The sequence below is a fragment of the Oryx dammah genome, unplaced genomic scaffold (genome assembly GCF_014754425.2).
Source record: "Oryx dammah isolate SB20612 unplaced genomic scaffold, SCBI_Odam_1.1 HiC_scaffold_11, whole genome shotgun sequence".
NCBI classification, from domain to species: domain Eukaryota; kingdom Metazoa; phylum Chordata; class Mammalia; order Artiodactyla; family Bovidae; genus Oryx; species Oryx dammah.
The window spans coordinates 9,422,756-9,445,647 of NW_024070195.1; the positions used below are offsets into that span (position 1 = coordinate 9,422,756).

Consider the following 22,892-nt stretch of genomic DNA (forward strand, 5'->3'; position numbering starts at 1 on the left):
AAGATTTCTTAACCATAACACCAGAAGCATAAACCATGAATGAATAAAACCAATAAATTTGACTACATTAAAATATTTTTTAAAGTCCTTTTGTACATTAAAGGCATCATAAAGTGAGAAATACAAAACTTAGACTTGGAGAAGCTCTTTGGCACACACTGTACCAAGAAAGGATTTTGCCCCCAATTTATAAACAACTCCAGTGGAAAAGGCCAAATGATATGACACCAATGGCTTTGAAAGATAAGAAATAATTTTCCTTTGTCCTAGTAATCAATGGCATGTAAGTTAAACAAAGGGGAACTAATATTTCATATTCAATAGACTAGCAAAAATGAAAAACAATCTGATGATGCCAAGGGAGAGTATAAATGGGCACATACATTTTGGAGAACAAAATGTCAGTATCTAATAAAGTGGTGGAATTGTTGGACCAGATTAAAGCATCTCCATCCAGCTCCATGCAACACTGTAAGAATGGAAAGACAGCTTAGATGCAGGTATGGGATCTACCAAGGGACAGATGTTTAATTAAGAATCTATTAGAGCTTCCCAGGTGGTCCAGTGGTTAAGAATCCACTTTGCAGTGCAGAGGACACCAGTTCCATCCCTGGTCAGGGAAGACCCCACATGCTGAGAAGCAACTAAGCCCTTGCATCATAACTCTTGAGCCTGTTCTCTGGAGCCTGTGAGCCGCAACTACAGAGTCCACATGCTGCAGCTGCTTAAGCCAGTGCACCTAAGCCTGCCCTCCCCAACTAGAGAAAGCCTGCTCACAGCAACAAAAACATAGCTCAGCCAAAAGTAAATAAATATTAAAAATTAGTGTGTCACTAAATAAAAATACAATTAAAAAAGAGTCTATTGCATACAGATATGTTTGACTATTTTCTTTTCTGTACCTAGTTTTATATCTTTAAAAATGTCTTAATTGAAACAGTAATTTTAGTGGGGGTTAAGGGGGAAAGGCCCTTACACAGAGCTTGTGTGACTGTCAGTTGATAGAGCCACATTCAGGGCAAATGAAAACGTCGTGTTCTGCCATTCTTTTTAACCTCTTGAGTGGACAAAGGCGGAAGAGTTAGCTAGCAGTTTGCATCGGCAAGAGTGTTGGGAGAGATGTATGTTCATGCACCACAGATGGGAATGAAGTGTGAGGACACCTCTGTGGAGCTAATTTCAGCAATATTTAATAAAGCTGTGAATTCCCTTTGACCTAGTACATTGTCCTCTAGGTATTTATTCTAAGAAAATATATCATATTATATATATGTTATGAAGCAAAGTTTTATCTACACAGAAGTTCATCATAATAATCACAGTGTTGTTTTAATAATAGTGAAAGAAATAACTAATACTAACACTATCTAAACTAGTAACCCTAGACTAAGCATGTCTAACACTAGTAGGTTCTAATTTATCATACAACTGTCAGATGGACTATTACGCAGTGGTAACAATGATGCTGTTGAATCCTTTTAATGATGTGGAAGCTCTTGCAAATATGAAGTTAATATGAATTAGGTTACAAAACAGCATGTGGAGTATCTATGCACTGAAGCAAAGACTCCAAAATGTAACCAGAGGTTATTTCTGGTTGGTCAGAGGCAATCTCTATTTTATTCTGGATTTTAAAGAAATCTTTCTTATATATTTTCTTCCTCTCTCTGTGTGTATGTGTGCATAACCTTTGTTTTAAATTATTTGCTGAAATAATTTAAACAGGCTTGATGCTATGGATAACAAGGCCAGCAGGCCGGGGCGGGGGGTAGCGGGGGGGTGGGGGGCGAAGTATGATGGATTTGCCAGGTTCCTGGGGAAACCGAGTCTCATGATCATGGAACCAGGACAAGTGCGAAGACCTGGGTTCACCGTGATGTCACCACCGGCAGCTGGGCGATCAGGGGAGTCGCTCATCCACTCAGAACCTGGTTTCGCTTCCGCGCAAAGGACCTAACAGCCCCGGCTTGTCTGGCTCCCGCCTCTGTTTGCAGGGTGTCCGGCGTGTGCGCGCGCGGCTGCCAAGCCCCGGGAGCGGCGCGTTTCACCGGGACTGCGATCGCCGCGGTAGGGTAGAGGCCAGAGCAGCATCAGCATCAGCGACGCGGGCTGGAGGCTCGGGGGAGGGGCCGGGCCAAAGGGGGCGGGCCGGGCCCGGGCCCGGGGGCGGGGCCGAGCTCGGGGGCGGGGCCGGGGCTGTTCGGGTGGCCAACGCGGGGGCGGGGGAGGCGCAGCGCCGCTTCCGCCGCCCGCGGGGATCCCCCCGGGACCGGCGCCCGGGGAAGTCCCGGGTGAGCGCGGGTACAAAAGCCAGCGCCAGGGCCCCAGGCCGGCAGTCCTCAGCGATGTCACGCGGGCTCCAGCTCCTGCTCCTGAGCTGCGGTAGGGCCTGCGGACGCCCGGCGCCCCCCGCCCGCCTCCCCGCAACACCCTCTTTTCTCGCTTGCTCACGCAGCTCTCTCTCCCTCTTGCAGCCTGCAGCCTGGCGCCCGCGGCGCGGGAGGTGAAGGTGGCCTGTTCAGAGGATGTGGACTTGCCCTGCACTGCCCCCTGGGACCCTCAGGTCACCTACACGGTCTCCTGGGCCAAGGTAAGTGCGGCCAGGCTGGCGGGTTAGGGTTTGGTGGTTTAATTGCAGGAGGGGGAACCACCTCGCTCGGGCCGGTGACCTTCTGTGGCTGGGGGTTAGGGATATCTTCGATAACTGCACTCGGTACTGGGTCTTCGCACACGCCTCTCGCATCGCGACTCTAAGCCCATTCGCATCCAGGTACAGGCTGACATAGATGTCGTTCCCCCGGGGACCTCAAATCTTCTTGCCTCTAAAGGTGGCCTGAGATGGAGAGCAGAAAACCTCTTATTTGGATTAATTCTAGAAGCCACCTGTGGTTGTGGTCAGCAGGCCAGGGAGAAGGCAGCTGGTGAAGATTTGACATTGGCCAGAGGCATGTCTCTGGATTTATTATTTCTGCTGTTTTGTGACTGCGGTGCTCATACATTTGGGGAGAGGGGAGGGGGCTATTTGAGGGGAAGGATGACCAGATAGAAACTGATGTAGGCTTTTTCTTGGGTGGTAGCTGTCTGCCAGTAGGGAAACCCTTGGCCTCCTCCCATCCCTTTCTCCTCCTCCCTCTGAGCATTCTGAAAGTTCCAGCAAGGAGGGCTTCTGTGTGATGGTGCATTGGAGAGTCCTCGTGTGTAAGAGCAGTGTCACCTACCCTACCACAAGAGGATTGAGTCAGACTGACGCTTTTTTAAGGTTTCCTCTCAACTCTAACCTTTTCAGCTTATAAGATTGTGGTTGTGGTGGCCTTGCAAACCCAAGCAACCCAACTGTTTGCTGTCACTGGTTTATTTATTTATTTTTGCACATCACCTTTAATGAGGTTACTGCCACAATGGCACCTCGGGTTGAAGCCCAGTGACTATGCTATCCCAGCCTTGCTTTGGTTAGCTCACTGATTGGTCATCTTACCTTGCTGGAAATCTCTGTGCCTTTGTAGTTTTCCACAAAGTGCGGGGTTTTCTTCTGCCCACCATAAAAGATGCTGTAAGGACCTGCACAAGTATCTAGCCATTTAACAAGGCAGCCTAGGACCATTATCTTTGTGTGTGTGTGTGTGTGTGTGTGTGCGCACGTGTGTCTTCTCTCCTAACCAGATTGTCAGTTCCCTAGGGACAGCGCCACAGCTTTTGTGTCTCCTGCACGGCACCCAGTGTTTGCCCTGTTCATTTCAAAGGTCCTCAGTGAATTCAGGCCAACCTTTTGTGATTATGCATGGTGGAAGTGGTGCTGAGGCTTGGGGGCCCTGTGTTGTGTATGCAAATAGGTTCGTTATTATTCCTGCATCATGTCCACCTTAGTCACTGTGGAATCAGAGAAGACAGCAATTCCAAAATTGTTCCCTTGTAAAAACAATAGTATTTAAACAGAAATATTGGAAAACCAGTGTTATTTGGATAGTCACCATCTGGCAAGCTCTGAGGTAAATGTCTTCATGCATCAGCAGTTCCACTGGACTTAAGAGATAAATCCTATCACTGATGAGGAAACTGAGCCTCAGGGCTGAAGTAACCTACTCACTATTACACAGCTGGCTAAACGCTAGAGTTGGGATTTGAATCCAGCAGTCTGGTTCCACAGCCTAAGTTCTTAGAGGTCTGTCTTGTTATTTCTGTTTTCTATCTTAATTCCTTAAAGAAAATGAAAGTGTCTTTGGGCTAGCCAGGCAGGGACTTGGTTATCTAAAAAGAGGAGAAAACATGAAACCATGATCCTTTCCAGACTGATTAAAAAGGGAAAACAATATTAATATCCCCAGGGGAGTAATTGCAAAGTACTCATGAAACAAGTAGATGAAATTTCAGACTGTAAAGTTCAAACAGTTGTCAAGTTAAATCTTCTTGCACGAGGTCATTTGGAGTGATGTAGTAAACCAGAGCGATTAACCTCTGACTTTTCCTGGGATGTCAGCTGGTGATGTAACCCTATAATGTATGTGCTTATTTGTTGAACACAGTTCTTACAAACTTTACCCTGAAGGGCTCTCAAACCTCTGCTAAGAAAAAAGACAACAGTCTCTTGGCATTGTCTTTTTTCTGTTGGTCCATGGAATAGGGTCACTGAAAAATCATGCCCAATTTATTTGTTTAAGAGAGAAACTGTGATGGAGTCGTGGTGGATAGGAGAGCTGTGCTATTTCAGTAAACTAATCAGATACCTTGAAAGTGATACGCTTTGTTTTTCAAGCTCTTTTTAACAGATCTCAGCATATTCTGTAGATATTTGTTATTTTCCAGCCCAGTAATTATACTTTTTGCATCAATTGTGCTTGTACAACAAAAACGGATAGAGTGTTCTGGAAATAAAGCCAGCGGTGAAATACTGAAATTCTTCATTTTACAGATTATCTTGTCATTTTCACCCACAGCTTTCTTGTAAAATGTCTCTGTGAAGCTTTAGAGGTAGCTATAAAGTGGGGAATTTAAGCCTGGTGACCACAGCCAACCTCAGTGCATCATCAGTAGGGTAACTGGTAAAGCCACTTTGCACAGTTGTGGGCTGTGTGCTGGACAAGTAAGCAGAGAGTCCTTTGCAGTGTGGGTTTTCTCCGTCTGCCAGATTGAATCACATTCTTGCAGGATTTCTGCATACCACAATTACGGTTATAATGACTCACGATTAAAAAATCCATTTCCCATTCAGTTCCCTGGCACCCTGGAGCATTTTGCCACTGTCCAGTTGGCGCTGATTACTTGCAGTGAACAAAAGAGCCCATGTAAACCATGTGCTTCTTATCATATGCCTTTTACCGAAAGACTCAAAGCAGACGGTGTCTAGTTAGTGTTTGCAACATGAGGGTGAGTTGGGAAGGAACAATGTCCATCTTATTCTCTGTGTTTCCAAGATGCAAAGACAGGGGATTGGGGTTGAGGAATGTAATCTAGACTTGCACGGGGCGTGGGCTCAAAGGTGGAGCCAAGAGTGGGCACTGGTAGCCCCATTCCAGTTAGCACAACTCTTCTTTCTCTTCCCAACTGGGATCCAAGAATGGGACCTCCTCTCATCCCTTCCTGTATTGTACCCTTTAAAGCAGAGTGAATGACTGAGAAGAAATAGAAAATGCAGTCTATGCATCCAGTGTTGCTGTTAAGATCGTGAATAGATTGTGGTTGTTGGAGGAGACGTTTTGAGATATTATAAGGCACATAGGCCTTGGTCCAGCCCTCTTCTACCAATGGCTGTGGCGTCTGATTAGATTTCTAGCATAAGAAGATCATAGCACAATTCCGTGTCTGCCAGGAGGAAGACCATCCGTTCGGGGGCCAGTCTGTGCTTTTCATGGGGCGGCCTGGTCCATGCTCTCTTTCATGAGGCTGCAGTAGGTCCGGAGGGGCAGGATGGCACTGGGTGCACGGAGCGTCTGGGCATGGGTGAGGTTGGCCACTGCTAATGATGAGTGGTTGCTCACGAGGGAAACATAGCTCTATCTTGTATTGTTCTGGGAGCCCCCACAGCCTGTGTGGATGCATATCGAAAGAGGATCTCTGAGATGAAACTCAGGTTTCCTCTCTGAGTGACACTGCGGAGGAGAGGACAGACCTGCGTCACAAGACAAGTGCCCTTTTTAGATGATTTCCAAAGGAAGGGATAAAGGGGAAGTGAGACCATGATTTCAGAGGCTAGAGCAGACTTGAACTTTATCATATTTAGAAGAGCTGCAGCTGTGGCAAGTCAGGGGCTCTCCTGGGGACTAAGGGAGAGCAGGTTGATGGCTTGTGTGTGGCCACTTGGAAAGTTCCAGGATAGTCGCTCCACGGCTCTTGCTCATCCTTGATGTGTTTAAGAGAGCCGTCCGCCGTGGGCATGGCCAGTCTCCTATTTTCTGTCTCTATAGCATCTTGTGTGATAATGAACCACAAAGCAAGGAGGCACTAAGGAGGAGCCCGCAGGGGGTCTAGGCTTGATGAATGGCCCGGGCAGATGGCAGCAGTACAGCTACCAACTCTGATGGCCCCACAGGGAGACAAGGCATGCCGCTCACCACACTTACCTGATTCTAGAATGCCATCTGCTTTAAGATAAGATTTGAGATGTCTTAGGAGAAGAAGGAAACATTTCTATATTAAATATAGAAGCACTGAAGCACTGCAATGTAAAAAACAAGGCCTGTGTGAGCGTCAAAGAAAAGTTGTATCATCCCCATGGGACCGGTATTACTTGACCTGATTGAATAACCTTTAGGTCAGACTATGAAAGGCATAAAATTAGTTTTCAGATGTCTGTCAGATTTACATTTTCATCATTTAGTTAATATTTCTATGTCCCAAATGTGTGCCACGTCCTGGGCCTGGCAGTGACTGTCCTAAGACCAATCCAGAACATTGGCCAGAGGACAGAGGCCTGGACACAAGAATGCACAGGCGTTGTTTGGGGAGCTGATGGGTAACTGCTAATCTGGAAGGGAGGATTATACCGCAGAGAACCAACAGGTAGTACCAGCAAGCAGGCTGGGAATGGAGGGTGAAGACCCCTGAATGCTGAATCATAGGGTCTAGAATTTGGTCCATTCGGCATCAAGGAGCCTTTGACAGTTTTTAAGCAAAAAGGACAACATAATGGAAAATACGTCAGAAGAAAATCGTATTTCTTATGGTGAGAGGCAGAATATAATTCATCCTAGCAAATGAGTGTCAGAGGCGGGCTTCAGCCTTGTGCTCTAGTGAAGCTGCCGGTGGGTTAACTGTGAGCCTGCAATGCGGGCCTGGGGTTTGCCTCCCCTTTCTCTCTTGGGTACCAGTCCTGTCGTCCATGTGGGTCTAGGGACCAGTGAGCCAGGCTTTGGAAGAAATCCCAGCCAGATGAAAACGATGGAGCACTGAGATTTTTGGACCATGATGAGAAACGTTGCTAAAAATCTTTCAGCTTGGAAGAGGGGTGGGAGGGAAAAGGCAGCTGAGAGTGAAATACTAAAAACTGCAAACACTTGTTTTCCATAAATAAAAGGGGGAACCCGAATCACATGACGACTGATTATCTTAGTTCTGTATATGGTTATGTCACTTCACAAAGAAGAGGAAGTTAGGAGAAGGTCTCAGTGACATAAGGGAAGGTTTTATGTAGGGCAGGACTAAAAAGAGATTCATTACCTTAAAGGGAGGCTTCCTCCTTCTATTAATACAACTGTTCTCCATAAGCCCTTTCTGGAAACTCTTGGGATAACCCCAAAATTTCTACCAACAATGCTTAGCTCAAACCAGAGCTGAACTAAAGTACTTCCCTAAGACTCTTTCCACCCTGAAGCACATTTTTGACTTTGTTTTTGCACTGAGGTATACCTGGGTAAAATTTCTCTGTGTACCTGGGTAAAATTTCTCTGTGTGTCGTGTATTTCTAGTACAGATGTAAGAGCCCAAGGCTTGTGAATGTCACTTGATATTTTTGTGGAGCACCAGTTAATCTACCGCATGTTCTTGTCTCAGTTGCCCAAGAGAAGACAGATCCCAGAATGGGTAGTTGTCCAGGATTATTGGTCCAGATGGGGAAAACCAAAGGGAAAAAAGACAGATGCTCGTTGCTGTGGATAGTTCATATTCACTTACGACCAGACTCACTGGGTCAGTTCTAGAGAACAGAGGTTCTGAGTCCAGTCAGACCCGGGTGTCTCTTTCCCTGAGAAGTGGGAGGCACCTGAGCCCAAGTGGCAAAACAGGACTGGCCTTGAGGTTGGAGCCCTTATATGCCACGTGTATTTTTGGAGAGGGCAAGGTGCACGTATCAATTGGCAATCTTTCTGTTGTGAAGGCTTGTAATCCAGTCAAAACTGGCTTCAAGAAAAGGGAATATATGAGCTTCTATAGTTCAAACAATTTTTTGAAATGAAAATATAGTTCATACTTCAGTTATGGTTGATGCTGTAGGTTAGTGTCCCACAAAATGACATGTGTCAGCCCTAATCCCTGGTGTTTATGAATGGAACCTTATGTGGAAATAAGGTCTTTGCAGATGTAACCAAGTTAAAATGAGGTCATGCTTGATCAGGATGGGCCCTGAATCCAATGGCTGGTGTCATCAAAAGAAAAGAGAGACAGAGACAGACCCACAAGGAAAACCCCACGGGCAGATGGAGACAGAGATTGGAGTGTTGTGTCTACAGATCAAAGAACGCCAGTTTCCAGCAACACCAGAAGCTGAGAGTGAGACCTGAAACAGATTCTCCCCTTCAGAGAGAGCGTGGCCCCGCCAGCACCTTGACAGTGCACTTAACGGCCTCCAGAACCATGAGAGAATACTTTTCTGCTGTTTTAAGCCACCCAGTTTGGAGTAAGGCTAGAGGTGGAGGTTCGTGGCTGTCCACAGGCTTGGTGACTTTCTGTCTCTCAACTTGCCGTTCCTTTGTGTTGGTTTTATTGACAGCCTCCACGAGGCAGTGAGATAGTAGCCGATAACTGCAGACCTGTCTGTCCTCCCAAGGTCAAGTGCCAAGGGAAAGATGACGCCTCTTCCATCTCAACAAATGTCTCATTATGCTCAAGTGGCTTTGGTTGGGTCATGGACTCATCAGAACCAGTCTCTCTGGTCACAGAGGCCAGGCTTGCGTCAAGTATGCCTTTTCTAGAAGGAGAGGTAGTACCCTTGAAGAACATGAATTCAGAGGATTCAGGAATTCAGGAATGCCCTCCAGGGTCCAGCAGGATCCCTAAGAAGCTCTTGGGAGAAGGATGATTGGCATGAACTGTGAGTAGCCTAACCTTCTCGTCAAATCCCAGTTCCAGAGGGGCTTTGCCAATTACAATGATGCCGTAGAAAATTCAGAATATTCTGGCTGTTTTGGAGACCTTGTGGATAGAAAAATAACTTCTTTCTAGAGCAGAGATTGAGACTTCTAGAACAGCTTTGCCAGAGAGGAGACAGGAAGGATCAGCAGGAAGAAATGACTGAATAGGTGGGTGGAGATAGAAAGCTATCAGATACAACACCAATTCCTATGTCCTACATTACCACTTATAAAGCACTATTATATGTTTTCTCATTTGGTCCTTAAAATAACCAAGAGGGAAGTAGGTAGTTACAGGTGAGGAAATCGGAATCAGAGGTGAAGGGATTTCCCAGCAATGACCAGGTTATTTGATGAAGCAGCCAGGGCTTGACCTCAGGCCCTCTGATTCTGGATCGACTTACTCATTGTTTTTAAAATTTACTCATTCATTCAGTAAATAATGTTTTTTTGAATATTTCCTACGTGCAGGGAAGTATTTAGAATGCCGAAGGAAACCTTAGCTGTGAAAAAAAGAAAGAGAGTGATAACATTTTTAGGTGTGATTGACATTATGCTCCATGATCCACTTACGTCATCATAGGTATCTTCACACCAACTTTCGGTTCAGTTCAGTTCAGCCGCTCAGTCGTGTCCGACTCTTTGCGACCCCGTGAATCGCAGCACGGCAGGCCTCCCTGTCCATCACCATCTCCCGGAGTTCACTGAGTCACACCAACTTTGCGAGATGTTAATTACCCTTCCCCCACCTCAGGGGAGCAAGCGCAGCCTGAGAACTCTTCAGGCCCTTTGGCTAAGCGCAGAGCTGGCCGTGGGGTTTGTTTCCACATCTGCCCAAGTCCAAGGCTCTTCATTACGTTGGCTCTGCCATACTCGCGGCTCTGTTAACAGCCATAAATCCAATCTGTCTGTTAGACCCAGTAAATTTCAAAGTGGAAAATCATTTTTCCAATAAAACTACACTTAGAAAAAAACGATGTTAATGCTCATACATTCTACCCTCATTATGACATCAACCTCTGAGCCAAACTATTTTGCACGTTATAAAGAGCTGTTTTTATGATGAATGGGGATTATATTGGCACTTTAATTGAGTTAGAAACCAAGGTACATGAATGTTAGTGCATGGGAAATGCAATAAAAAAAAAGCTGTTCAATGTGATTGGAATATATCAGATTAATTTAATACCACCTTTAAGTACTTAATGTCCATTCCTTTAAATATGTTTAATTAAATTGTTGGATTAAATATTTATATGCATATATGTGTGCACACATTTTTCCCCTCAAAAATCTCTTCCTTTTCTTTTACTTTCCTGTCACATTCCAAACACATCACATATGTGATAAATTCAGATTTCAAGGTTGTCAAATCAAAATTCTTTGCTGTAGGAATGGAACAAATATGGTATATGGTATCTAGGTAATCTATGGCAATCTATGAAGTTAGTATATATTTGGGTAAAAGTATGTAAACATCTAAAAAACTTCTCACAGTAAGGATTTTGACTGAAATATTGGTTCTATTTCAGCCATATTTAGATATTTACTTGATTTGTTTCTCTCTAGTTCAAATTTATGCACCAGTTAAAAAAAAAAACTTAATTCACATGCCTTTAAAATTAGTACTTGTTGTATTTGCTTGACTTCAGTTCAGTTCAGTTCAGTCCCTCAGTCATATCCTACTCTTTGTGACCCCATGAATCGCAGCACACCAGGCCTCCCTGTCCATCACCAACTCCTGGAGTCTACTCAAACTCATGTCCATTGAGTCGGTGATGCCATCCAGCCATCTCATCTTCTGTCTTCCCCTTCTCCTCCTGCCCCCAATCCCTCCCAGCATCAGAGTCTTTTCCAATGAGTCAACTCTTTGCATGAGGTGGACAAAGTATTGGAGTTTCAGCTTTAGCATCAGTCCTTCCAATGAACACCCAGGATGTTTAGGATGGATTGGTTGGATCTCCTTGCAGTCCAAGGGACTCTCAAGAGTCTTCTCCAACACCACAGTTCAAAAGCATCAGTTCTTCGGCGCTCAGCTTTCTTCACAGTCCAACTCTCACATCCATACATGACCACTGGAAAAACCATAGCCTTGACTAGACGGACCTTTGTTGGCAAAGTATTCAGCAAATTAAAGAGAGTTTATTTTAATTTAAGGCTTAGGTCTCCTTCTTAGAGAATGAATATGGTATTTAAATTATTTAGTCAAATTGGAGGCCTTGAGACAAGTCAAAGGTCTATAGGCCTTCTGAAAATGAGATGTCTTATATTTCACCCTTTTCTGTTTCAGTTGGAAAGAATTTGTCAGCCTAAGAGTTAATGCACAGAATGTGGATTTTAAAAACATAATTGGGGTGAATGTTTTGAGGAATTAATTTGCCCACTTCGTGCTGTGGTCCAGCCCTCTACAATATTAGCTTCACAGACTGTGCACTAAATAGTACCCATCAATTACGCCTGGCTGTGAATGAATCCGAGGGTTCCTTTTGTTATAAATTATTATTTCCTAAAATGCTTCTGCAGAGAGGCAATGAAACACTTTGGGATTTGGAATGCTGGGAGTTGTTCTTGCCAGTGGTTGGTTTTGAGCCAGCTCAAGTGTTTATAAGAACTCATAAAACCAGGCGAAGTTGAGGATGGCCCATTTGCTGTAATTCCACGTTCCTCCCCCTGAAATTCCTCTGATTCTTGCACGGTGCTGCTCCAGCCACGGCTAACTCACCCTATACTGCAGCGTGATGGCTGCTTGGCCACTGTGCTGAAGACGAGGATTTGATCTTTTGCGTGAAGTCTCTTTTGCATGTAGTCTCTTGGTATTGCTAGCACCTCACTTCCATCATAAGCATGTGACATTAATGTGAAAACTACAACTAAATTTTTGCAGCAGTATGCAAAAGGCAGGGCAAGTAGGACAGGCAATGTACATACCTACAGCTTGAAGCTAAGGGAGGGCTCTGAACAATTTCCAGGTGCACTGCGTGAATTTACAGAAGCGTCCTTTTGTTACAGTGAGTTATCAGGCGCAGAGAACTGTTCATTACTTTGGCAAGAGGACTCAGGTTATCAGCCAGTACTTCTCTCAGTTCTCTGGGTCTTTCAAGAAGACCCAGAAAGGGGTCATTGAAAGATGACCCTGTGAAAGTTAAGATATTTTTGCCTGATCTCACTGAGGCCTGCTGAGGTTCAGTAAATCAGAATTCTGAAGGCCACTTTGGGATTCTTTGACTTTCCTCTCCTTACTTTCATTCATGATCTCACCCTGCCTTTGCTTTGCCATTTGAAAATAACCTCTCTGGAGGATTTGCCAGACACCTGTGGAAATCTGACCATCACTTAAACTACTGTTTTGTTGTTACTGCTGATTTTTTAAAAATGAATTTTCTTTTGCAAGTAGACAGCAAGCCACTGCCAGTCAGTTCTGATCCCCACAGCACACTCGATTCAGCAGTTTGCAGCAGCCATCGTGATGAGGGGCCCATCTTTATGTAAATAAAGCACAATAGTTTGTATTTCTACCAACTTTCAGAGGGGCTCTCAGTTTTGATCTTGACTTTCAGACAGGCCTTTCTGAGTTGAGGGAGGGGTCACTGGATAGGAGAGGAAATCCCCTGATGGAGAAAACCAGAGGTAGATAATCTTAAAATGACTGTTGCAGCCAAGCTCACATCTTTTCGAATGCAGGGATTTCTAGCAAAACTGAGTTCCAGTGATATTGGTTAGAAAGAGGGGCTTCCCTGGTGGCTCAGATTATAAAGACTCCACCGGCAATGCAGGAGACCGGGGTTTGATCCCTGGGTTGGGAAGGTCCCCTGGAGAAGAGAATGGCAACCTGCTCCAACATTCTTGCCTGGAGAATCCCACGGACAGAGGAGCCTGGCGGGCTACAGTTCATGGGGTCGCAAAGAGTCAGACATGATTGAGCGACTAACACGTTCACTTTTCATGCTGTTAGAAAGAAATCTGAGTTGAACCCATTTGGAGGTTAATTCAGAAAAGCAAAGCAGGATGAGACAGCATCACGGGGACGGCAGAGATTAAGCTCAGTGAGTTAATTAGTTCAAACTGGCCTTTGAGCCGGGGCTGGCAGGCCAGGTGGGGCGGTGGGGGGGGGTGTGTCTTGGAAGCAGTTGACCCTGGATGGTCCTGGGTAGCTGACCCACCAAAAGCTGTGGTCCAGGGGAGCCCTTCGTCAAGCAGTGGGTGAGGGGAAAGGTGCAGGTACGTGATAAGGCTGCACTTACTGGTTTCATCATACCTGTAAAGAGGAGAACTGGGCTAACTTAGACGTGTTCTAGAATCAGTCGGATACCTACAGTTCCTTGACCACAACTCCTTTTGTTTTCTTGCTTTCTCTTTGAACACCTAAATGCCCCAGTCTGTAGATCCTTGATTGTTTAGGAAGGAACTTTTCAACACAAGCAGAGCTTTCAATAATTGGGATTGACGTTCAGAGACTCGGCCTGAGAGAAGCTGTTAGTCTCAGCCCGGTGCTGGGAGTGAATGAAGCGGGGATTCTTGTAGGAGCGATAAATCTACCACCAGATGTCTCTGCAGGCCACTCCACAGGCGTGCTCACTGGAGCTGGGGCCGCGGAGGCGGGAACCCGAGCTTCCCATGGACCTCACGGTGCATCCCCCGACCTAATACCTGAAGCAGAAACCAAGGAGGGGGTGTGCATGTGCGCACGTGTGTATGTCTCCTGTCTTGAGCTGCCTCTGCCTCTGTTCCCCGCATTCCTTGGTTATTTATTTCCCTGTGCTGATTGCCTATTGAAACTAGGAGAGGAGTTGTACGGTGCTTCCTACAGGAGATGCTCCCTATAGGAGATGAAACAGTGGCAGATACAGCCAGAGAGAGCAGTGGTGTCTTTTCCTAAGGGGCCCTCTGGTGTGGGCACCACTCCAGGGACCAGGAAGGAATGCCACCGGACCCCAGGCTCCCTGCTGGTCCCCAGCCACTCAGCAAAGGCTCAGGGCTGCCCTAGAGCCCTGAAAACAGTGATTGGCTTTCCTGTTTATGTAAATCAGGTTTAGAAGCTTTAAAACATTTCAGTGGAAGACCAAGGAGCAAGTTAACTAGGCCAGTTAAAAATATACCTGGGGAGAGAGAGAATTGATGGTGAACATGGTGTGTACTTAATCGTGGGACTAGGAGATGATGGAAAGACTCCACCAGTTTAATAACAAAGATTGTTCGGGGAAAGAAAACCAGGCAGGTTAGTGTGGGTAAACTTGGCATCTACTCCTGTCAGACTGATCCATCCTGACTTCAGTGATTTAAGTCATAACTGCCGTTCCGTGGGGACTTCCCTGCAGTAGAGAATCCTCATGCAGTGCAGGAACCAAGGAGACACTGGTTCGATCACTGGGTTGGGAAGATCCCCTGGAGGAGGGCATGGCAACCCACTCCAGTATTCTTGCCTGGAGAATCCCATGGACAGAGGAGCCTGGTGGGCTACAGTCCATAGGGTCGCAAAGAGTCAGACATGACTGAAGCAACTTAGCACGCACACACGCCCTTCCACGTGTGTCTTGGTACGGCTGCCAAGTGGCCTGACGTATAAAGTCTCCACGCGGCGCTGTTGTCGGCTGTCTTCCTGCCATAGCAGAGGGCTGAGTATGGTACATCCTGCAGGGTCATGGATGAGCCCACATGTGCATAACCTCTGAAGAACACGATGACTTCATGGGAGGCTTTGCTCATCTGACTCTCTGTGTTTTTTTGGTCAAGTTGTCCAGCAATGACCTTAACAGATTTAGGAACGTTTTCTAAATAAAACCCTGAGCTACAAAAATAAGAGTCAGTCACTGGATGAGTTGGAATCTGAAGAAAAGAAGAGAACATTGCATAGACAACAATCAGCAAGAGAATGTGATTCAGCATGATTCATGCACTTCATCACATAATCATTAATGATGCAAGGTTATTGTCAACAGGAACACTGTCTGCTTCATGTAGAGTGGAAGCTGGGATACAGAGAATCATAAAATGCAGTTCTGATCTCATTCCAAAAAGAGATGGAACCTTAAAGAATCCTCTTAGTTCTCTCCTCCCCCCTGCAAACATCACACGTACTCACAGTATCTTCTTTTAAAACAGCCAGCTGAGGATAGATTTTATGAAAGCAAGAGGTAGAATCTTGACATCTCAGAGACCCAAGGGCTTGTGGGTTCTGACAGTAGAGCATGACGCAAATCTGATTCTTGCTTTTTAAATTTATTTTATTGAAGTGTAGTTGATTTGCAGTGTTGTGTTCATTTCTGCTGTGGAACAAAGTGAGTCAGTTATACATGTATACATTCTTTTCCAAGATGGTTTGTCACAGGATATTGAATATAATTCCCTGTGCTATACAGTAGGACCTTGTTGTTTATTCATTCCCTGGGTAAAGTTTGCATCTGCTAATCCCAAGTGCCCAGTCCACCTCCCTACCCCATCCCCCTTGGCAACCACAGGTTTATATACTCTTGGTCCCTGAGTCTGTGTGTGATTCTTTCTTAACAGCTCACAGACGGAGGTGCAGAAAGGGTGGAGGTGACCCAGGAAGACCTGCAACCCCCTCAGCAGAGGAACTCTTCAGAGGCCTCCAGGGAAAGGCTGTACTCCCTGAGGATCCGAAACACTACGAGCTGCAACTCGGGGACCTACAGGTGCACTCTGATAGGTCCGGAAGGGCAGAGAAACCTGAGTGACACCGTGATCCTCAAAGTGACAGGTGAGGTGGTCTGTAACACTTGTTTTCTTCCTACAGTGCACAGGGCACTTTCTCTAAGTCCTGACTTTGATCCGCGCAATCTGAGTTTAATTCAGAAGCTGTGGCTCACATCTGTGGCTGAAAGCTAAATTCTGCTGCAAGGATAGCATAACTTTCTCTGCTGCCTTTTTGCTTTTTGCTTTTTTTTTTTTTTAAAGGGATCTACCCCAATTTGATTGGGGTAGATGCCAAATGGAGTCAAGCAACTAAATCTGACTGTTGTTTATTCATATAAGAGTCCTTTGGAGCCAATAGGAAGTTTCCACGTCTAGTTTTTGGAAGACAGAGAAACTGGGTAGTCTTGAATTTATCAGATAGCTGTGCAATATTCTGCTCCCTGGGGGCTCTCTAATGTGGCCTAAGAGAGCTGCTACATGTTTCTGCCTTTTTCAACGTGAGAACAGCATTTCTTTCCCACTTTACAGTGATTGGATGTCCTAATCCCTCCAGTCAGGCCAAAGAAAAAGCGTCCAGCAAAAAAGAGGCTTCCCAAGTAGAAGGCACATTTTTGCTCTGTGCAGTAAGACCAGGACTTGAGTGTCAAGACAAGGATTATCTCCTTGGACTTTTTTCCATAACTTTTCTTGATGTAGCTTAAAATATGCTTTGCATCTGACTTTGGCCCAACTCTTATTAGTGGCTGAGGCTTGAAATGACAAACATGTTGTTACAGAGACCCTGACTTTGTGTAGCAGCTATTGTCTCCTTCCATGGAAAAGCTTGAAGGAATCTGACTCAAGATCATATTCCCACACTCGTGAGAAGGCAAGCATGGGTTAGGGCCCAGTGTTTGGATTTTTTTTTAAAGTTTTCTTTTCTTGGCGTGGTCCATTTTCAAAGTCTTTGTTGAATGTGCCACAGTATTGTTTCTGTTTTATGTTTTGGTTTTTGGCCACAAGGCATGTGGGATCTCAGCTCTCCAATCAGGGTTGGAACCATCACCCCCTGCATTGGAGGGCAAAGTCTTAAACATTGGACCACCCAGGAAGTTCCTCAGTATTTGGACTTGGTTCACTATCTCGCACAAACACACACACCCTATATGCTTCTCAGTCTCCAGCCCTATGCTGCGTTTGAGTTCATGGCACTTACCACGCCTGCCCTGATACAGTCTCTGCTTTGTTCCCTCTTGCCTCCTGGTGCAGTCAGCCCGGAGTATCATTCACATGAATGAGAAATGGAGCGATCAGGCAGGAAGAGCAGAGAGGGTGGGTACATGCCCCTGGGAGCGGGGAGCAAAGGAGCAGAGAACAGCTGACTTGCTTTCCTGTCCTCTGCAAAGGCGGTGCAGTCGCCAAATTAAGTGGTCAGGCTAGAGCCACTTGGATCTGGTTCCAAGATGAGCTCAGCTGCTCATTAACATGTGACCTTGGGCAAACCTCTGATTGAGTCTAAGCCTTGCTTTTCTCATCTTCAAAATGGGGATAATATCATCTATGACACAGGCTTGTGGTGACGATTGAATGAGGTATTGCACCGAAATGTTCAGTCCGTTGCCTGGGGGTGACCAAGTGCTCAATAAATGTTAGAACTGTCGGGACAGTGGCTCGCGGGTCTTCTCTTCTGGGGTCACAGACCTCTGAACATCCGTCCCCACTGCACAGACCACTGCACAGTGTTTGAGTCCAGTTTCAGGGGTCACAGTTCTCTGGAGGGCGCCCTATGACCCAGGGGGTGGAACCCTCCAGTCACCTGGAGTCCGCCTGCTCCTGCCCCAGCGCTCAAGCTGACTCCAGGAGCAAACCTCGCTGCCCGAAACAGCACGCTGGATGCTGTGCCAGAATCGGGAGAGCCTGTCCCGCCCAGTCTCCTCCTGGGCTGAAGGTGTCCCTCCTCCTGCACTTGCCCCACCCCCGCCCCACCGCTGTCGGCTTTGGTGGAGCGGCTTTGTTTAAAATTCAAAAAACAAATTTTTTAGGGGGATATCGTTGATTTACAATGTTGTGTTAGTTTCAGCTGTACAGCAGAGTGAATCATTATACACACACACATATGCACTCTGTTTTCAGATTTTTTTCCCATATAGGCCCTTATAGGGTATTGAGTCGAGTTGCCCGTGCTGTCAATCAGGTCCTTGTTAGTGACCTGTTTTCTATACAATAGCGTATATTGTTGATTGTTGTGCTCAGTTGCCTTGGACTCTTGGTGACCATATGGACTGTGGCCCTCTAAGCTCCTCCATCCATGGGATTTTCCCAGCAGGGATACTGGAGTGGGTTGCCATTTCGTCCTCCAGCCACTCCTCCCAACCTCGGGATAGAGCCCGAGTCTTCCATGTCTCCTGCATTGGCAGGCGGGTTCTTACCACTCGCACCCTAGCCAGTGTGTATAGTCAGTCCCAGGCTTTCAGGGTGGAGGGGCTTTAACCATCCTACAGAGACAGACCAGCACCAACCTGTTCCATAATAGCAGGGCAGCTCTGCCACCTGCCTTAGAACCTCAGCCTGTCGGAGCCCTGGTTCCTTCTTCTGCAGACAGGGACACTCAGCCTTGCCCCTGAAGGTTCAGTGAGATGCTGGCTGTCGACTCCTTTGCACGCAGCCGGGCACAGAGTAAGCACAAGTGCCGGCGTCCCTGCCAGTATAACCTGTGTCCTTCCCCGCGGGACAGACTTGAGGGTAGGAAGCGGGGACAAGGAGGACTTCAAAAAGCCAGAACAAAGCACGCTTGGTTTTTCACCTTGGTAGAAGAGTCCATTCAGTGGCTTCATATATTACTTGTTTCTTTTTGCAGGATGCTCTAAGGAACGCAGAGGAGAGACTTTTAAGAACTACAGAGCTGAGATCGTCCTGCTGTTGGCTCTGGTCATTTTCTATGTAACACTCATCATTTTCACTTGCGTAAGTGTCTTTTGCAAACATCTCTCATTTTTTAAAATATCACCTGGGGCACCAATCTGAATGTGTTTCGTAGACGGTGTGAATCATTTAATAATAGCAAGGGACCTGTTCTCAGAACCCTGGCCTTACTGAGGTCCCCAGACTGTGAGACTCTCTACGGGAGGCTCCCAGCTTATTCTCCATCTGGTGGTTCTGCATAGAGCTGTGTGAGGAGAAAGTGAATCAGGAGGTGAAGAAAGTTTGTGAAAGGTGAAAGGATCCTCTTAGGGCACCAGCAGGCTGGGACATCCCTGGTGGTCCAGTGGTCAAGACTTTACCTTCTAGTGCTCGGGGTGCAGGTTTGATCTCTAGTCGGGGAATTGAGATTCCATGTGCCTTAGGGCCAAACAAACAAAAAATAAACAGCAGAAGTATTATAGCAAATTCAATAAAACCTTAAAAAAAATGGTCCACATCAAGAAAAAAGTCTTTAAAAAAGCACCAACAGGGCTTGTAGATATGCTGGAAGAAAGTGGGACCTGGCCCGTCCAATACCGGGAGAGGTGCTCTTCTTCCCACAGATGGATGAGCAAGCCTGTCCACTCCAGTGGTGGATTTGTCTCCTTCATCTGCCCTTGAACTCTGTTCTCTTAGAGCAGGGGTCCCCAGGCCCCAGATCGGTAGCTCTTGTTCAATCAGGGGTGGCAGCAGATTAAAGTCCACAATAAATGTAATGCACTTGAATCATCCCCAAACCATGCCCCTGCCCCCACCACCTCTGGTCCATGGTCCCTGGTGCCAAAAAGGTTGGGGACCACTGTCTTAGAGATTCCCTCTAATAATTTTGGTACTTCCTCTCCGTTTTAAGCATTAACCTTGAGAAGTCAGAGATACACAGGGCGTGGCCTGGGTGGAGGATGGCTGGCCTGTAATGTGGGTGTCCTTGAAATGCCCTTGAGCTGTTGGATGCAGACTGCAGCCGAGACTCCTCCGTGCCCCCCACGCCTCCTCGTGCATGGCTGCTCACCTGGAGTGACAGTGGTCGTTGGCGAGCAGGACCAGCTCCAGTCCTGACCCCCCAGGAGGTGACCAGTCTCGTGTGCCTTAGCAGGAATAGGAAGTACTGGCCATTTGGGGACCAGGACATGGGTCACCCTGGAGCTATTCCAGGGCTGGTTCTTGTTGCTCACTGGGCCCTTCTGTTTACTTAGTGAACTCTCTGGCCCAACACTTATCTCTCTGGTTGCTATTTTAGATGTGGATCCAGCATGAGTGAGCATGTGCCGTGTACAGGGCTTTATGTAAGCACTGAGGGGATGTAAAAAGGCTAAGACCTATGTCCTTCCTTCAAGAAACTTAGAGCTTGGTCTTTAGAATTATTTGCATGTGAGAAGATAACTGTTGTTTAGTTGCTCAGTCGTGTCCAACTCTTTTGCAACCCCGTGGACTGTAACCCACCAGGCTCCTCTAGCCATGGGATTTCCCAGGCTAGAATACTGGAGTGGGTTGCCATTTTCCTTCTCCAGGGGATCTCCCCGACACAGGGATCGAACTTGAGTCTCCTGCGTTGGCAAGCAGATTCTTTACCATGGAGCCACCAGGAAAGCCCATAATTAGAATGACCTGGTGGTAAATTTTAAAAACGAGTGACTTTAGTGTTTTGTTGGCAAATGTCCAGTTGTAGGCACTGACTTTCCATGCAGGAAATCCTAATGGTAGGGTCTGGAAATGGTCCCAGACCGTGACTCCTTGTTGAGGTTCGGAGATACCGGTGAAATAGTGCAAACCCACTGCAGAGTGAGTGCGGTAGCCTGCCTCAGGAGGGCTCCCAGATGAGCTGTCCAGCCAGCTCCTAGTGAATGAAGTTTAAATCAAGGTGATGCATTTTTTCAATTATTCACTTCTCAACATATCTCTTTTATTTGACTTTATTTTTCAGAAGTTTGCACGACAGCAGAGTATATTTCCAGACTTTTCTAAACCTGCTCTGGAACATGCTTTCCTCCCAGTCACCTCTTCAAATAAGCATCTGGAACCAGTGACTCTTCACAAGACAGAACTGGTGTGAGCTGGGTTTCTGCACCTTTTTTCTGAGGTCGAAGGCTCTGGGGTGTGCGTCCATGTCAGGAGAAGCATGAGCCCCACGTGAAGACAACATCCTCCCTGTGAGGCCCTTCTCTTGACCGAAGCATCCCAAAGTGGATCCCACCCCACTGTCCATGAGCAGGGCTTTGAGAATTCTGATGTGACCACCACACATGGAGCTGCCTGCAAGGTGCTTTCCAGTGTTGCTGCTTCATGACCTTCTTAGCGTTTTATTCAGCTATCTGGTCAACCTCTTGGATGGGTTTTTTTTTTTTTCCCCCAGTCCTAGAAAAGCTATGGTGAGATGCAGTTGGAAAAGGACCTTGGGAAATACAAGTGCCCGGAGCTGGTCCTGTGGAGACTCTTGAGGACAGCTGTCCTCTTCCACATCTGGAGCATATCTCCGAATGTGCTGTGTTTTCTTGTCTGAGCCCAGATGTTTTATGTCTGGGAGAAATCGACAGGCCAAGCTGTGAAACAGGGGGAAATATTTAGCAACGAATTTCCCGCCGTGAAGGCCCTTCTATTACCAAGGGGTAGGATGTGTACATAGAAATAGCAGGTCGGTGAACTGCCCCCAACTGGGCCTTTTTAATCTGGGAAAGACATCCATAAAGAGGCAAGAGCAAAGAGTGCCGCATTTATTTTTATTAATTCATCTGTGTATTCTTGTCAAAAAAGGATTTGTGGTTTTTCTCCTTTGGAAATCCGTATCTTCAGTTCAATGTCGTTGTAACTGACAAGCAACGTGCTTATGGAGGGTGAGAAGTCAGAGACTGTGTCAGTAGGAGAGAGACATGCAAGGACGTGACAGAAAATGCCGGAGCAATCGTGCAGCCTGGGTGCTGGCGCCTGCTGTCCCCCTCCCTCGCTGTCTGATCTTGGACAAGATCCCCGTGGTTTCTGCTTTCTCTCTTGTAAACCAAAAGGTTGTCATATGCGTTGACTGAAAAAAAAGATGTATGTGGAAATGCTTTGAAAGAGTATAAAGCACTGTCCAGATTCCAGGCTTCTTTTGGTCATTTTCCTTATTACTCCAGTGGTGTTCTGGGCATGAGAAAATACTTTTCATTTTTCATGTTTTCCATCGTCCCAAACAAAGAAGGCAACAAGGGACACTTTCCCATCGTCTTATGTATGAATTCCTTTGGGGAAGTGAGGCCAGTTGAGTGGTCTGTTCTTGAAGCAGCAGCCAAAAGTTAACTCCAAGATACGGACACTCAGGAGTCACCCAGCCATGGGGAGAAGAGCGTTCTCAAATGTTCCATTGATGGTCTGGTAGTTGTTGGGTTTCTCTTATCAAACTTGGCCCTCTCCCCACTTACTTTCCAAAGAGAATATTGCCCACGCTATTATTAGAGAGTTAAAAGAATGCCGAGTTTACTGTTTCTGCCTCCGTCGTAGTTCTCATGTGATTAAATGTGTGCATGTGAAGAGGGAGTGCTTTTCTCTTTTATATTTGAAACTACTTATAAGATTTTGGGATGAGTGCTGGGAGGCCTGGAAACTAGTTTGAGACCCAGAACCCAAGGTGAAATTCTAGAGATGAAAGCTTGGCTGAGAACGTCCTCTAATTGGGGTTGGGGTGGGATTTTGGCAGGTAGACCTCTCTGAAGCAGCAGCCTCTTCTTCCCAGAGATGCTCCTGAATCCATCCCTGAGTGGCCTTGCCATCAGGCAGTACACGATCAGCTGGACCATGTGGGAAGGATGGGAAGGAGGGTTTCTGCTTCAGAGGATGTGTAAAGTCAGGGCTCAGTACCTGGGACTCGTGGAGTTTGACTCAAAATTCTCAAATCGCTCCATTACCCCCCAGATGGCAAGAACAAGCTAGTGCAAGTGGTGGTGAAAGTTACAGAAGCGTCGTAGGTGAATCCACTTTGGAAAATGGCTCTTTGTGAAATGAATACCCATAAAATGCTTGTTAAAGCTATAGATTCCCTTCCAGTGGAATCAA

At 46.4% G+C, this 22,892-nt stretch overlaps 1 protein-coding gene across 2 annotated transcripts; it reads left to right on the plus strand.

Moving 5' to 3' along the window:
- Window positions 1-2,192: 2,192 nt before the first annotated feature.
- CD83 (CD83 molecule) lies at window positions 2,193-21,944 on the plus strand. Of its 2 annotated transcripts, none has more exons than XM_040249292.1 (5): window positions 2,193-2,382; window positions 2,475-2,590; window positions 15,783-15,993; window positions 18,766-18,872; window positions 20,791-21,944. In XM_040249292.1, the coding sequence occupies exons 1-5, from the start codon at window positions 2,346-2,348 to the stop codon at window positions 20,917-20,919; spliced, it is 600 nt and encodes a 199-aa protein (XP_040105226.1). In that variant the 5' UTR covers window positions 2,193-2,345; the 3' UTR covers window positions 20,920-21,944. The 2 variants fall into 2 exon arrangements, with proteins under 2 accessions (XP_040105226.1, XP_040105227.1); XM_040249293.1 differs by having other exon boundaries at window positions 2,281-2,382; window positions 20,794-21,944.
- Window positions 21,945-22,892: the final 948 nt, after the last annotated feature.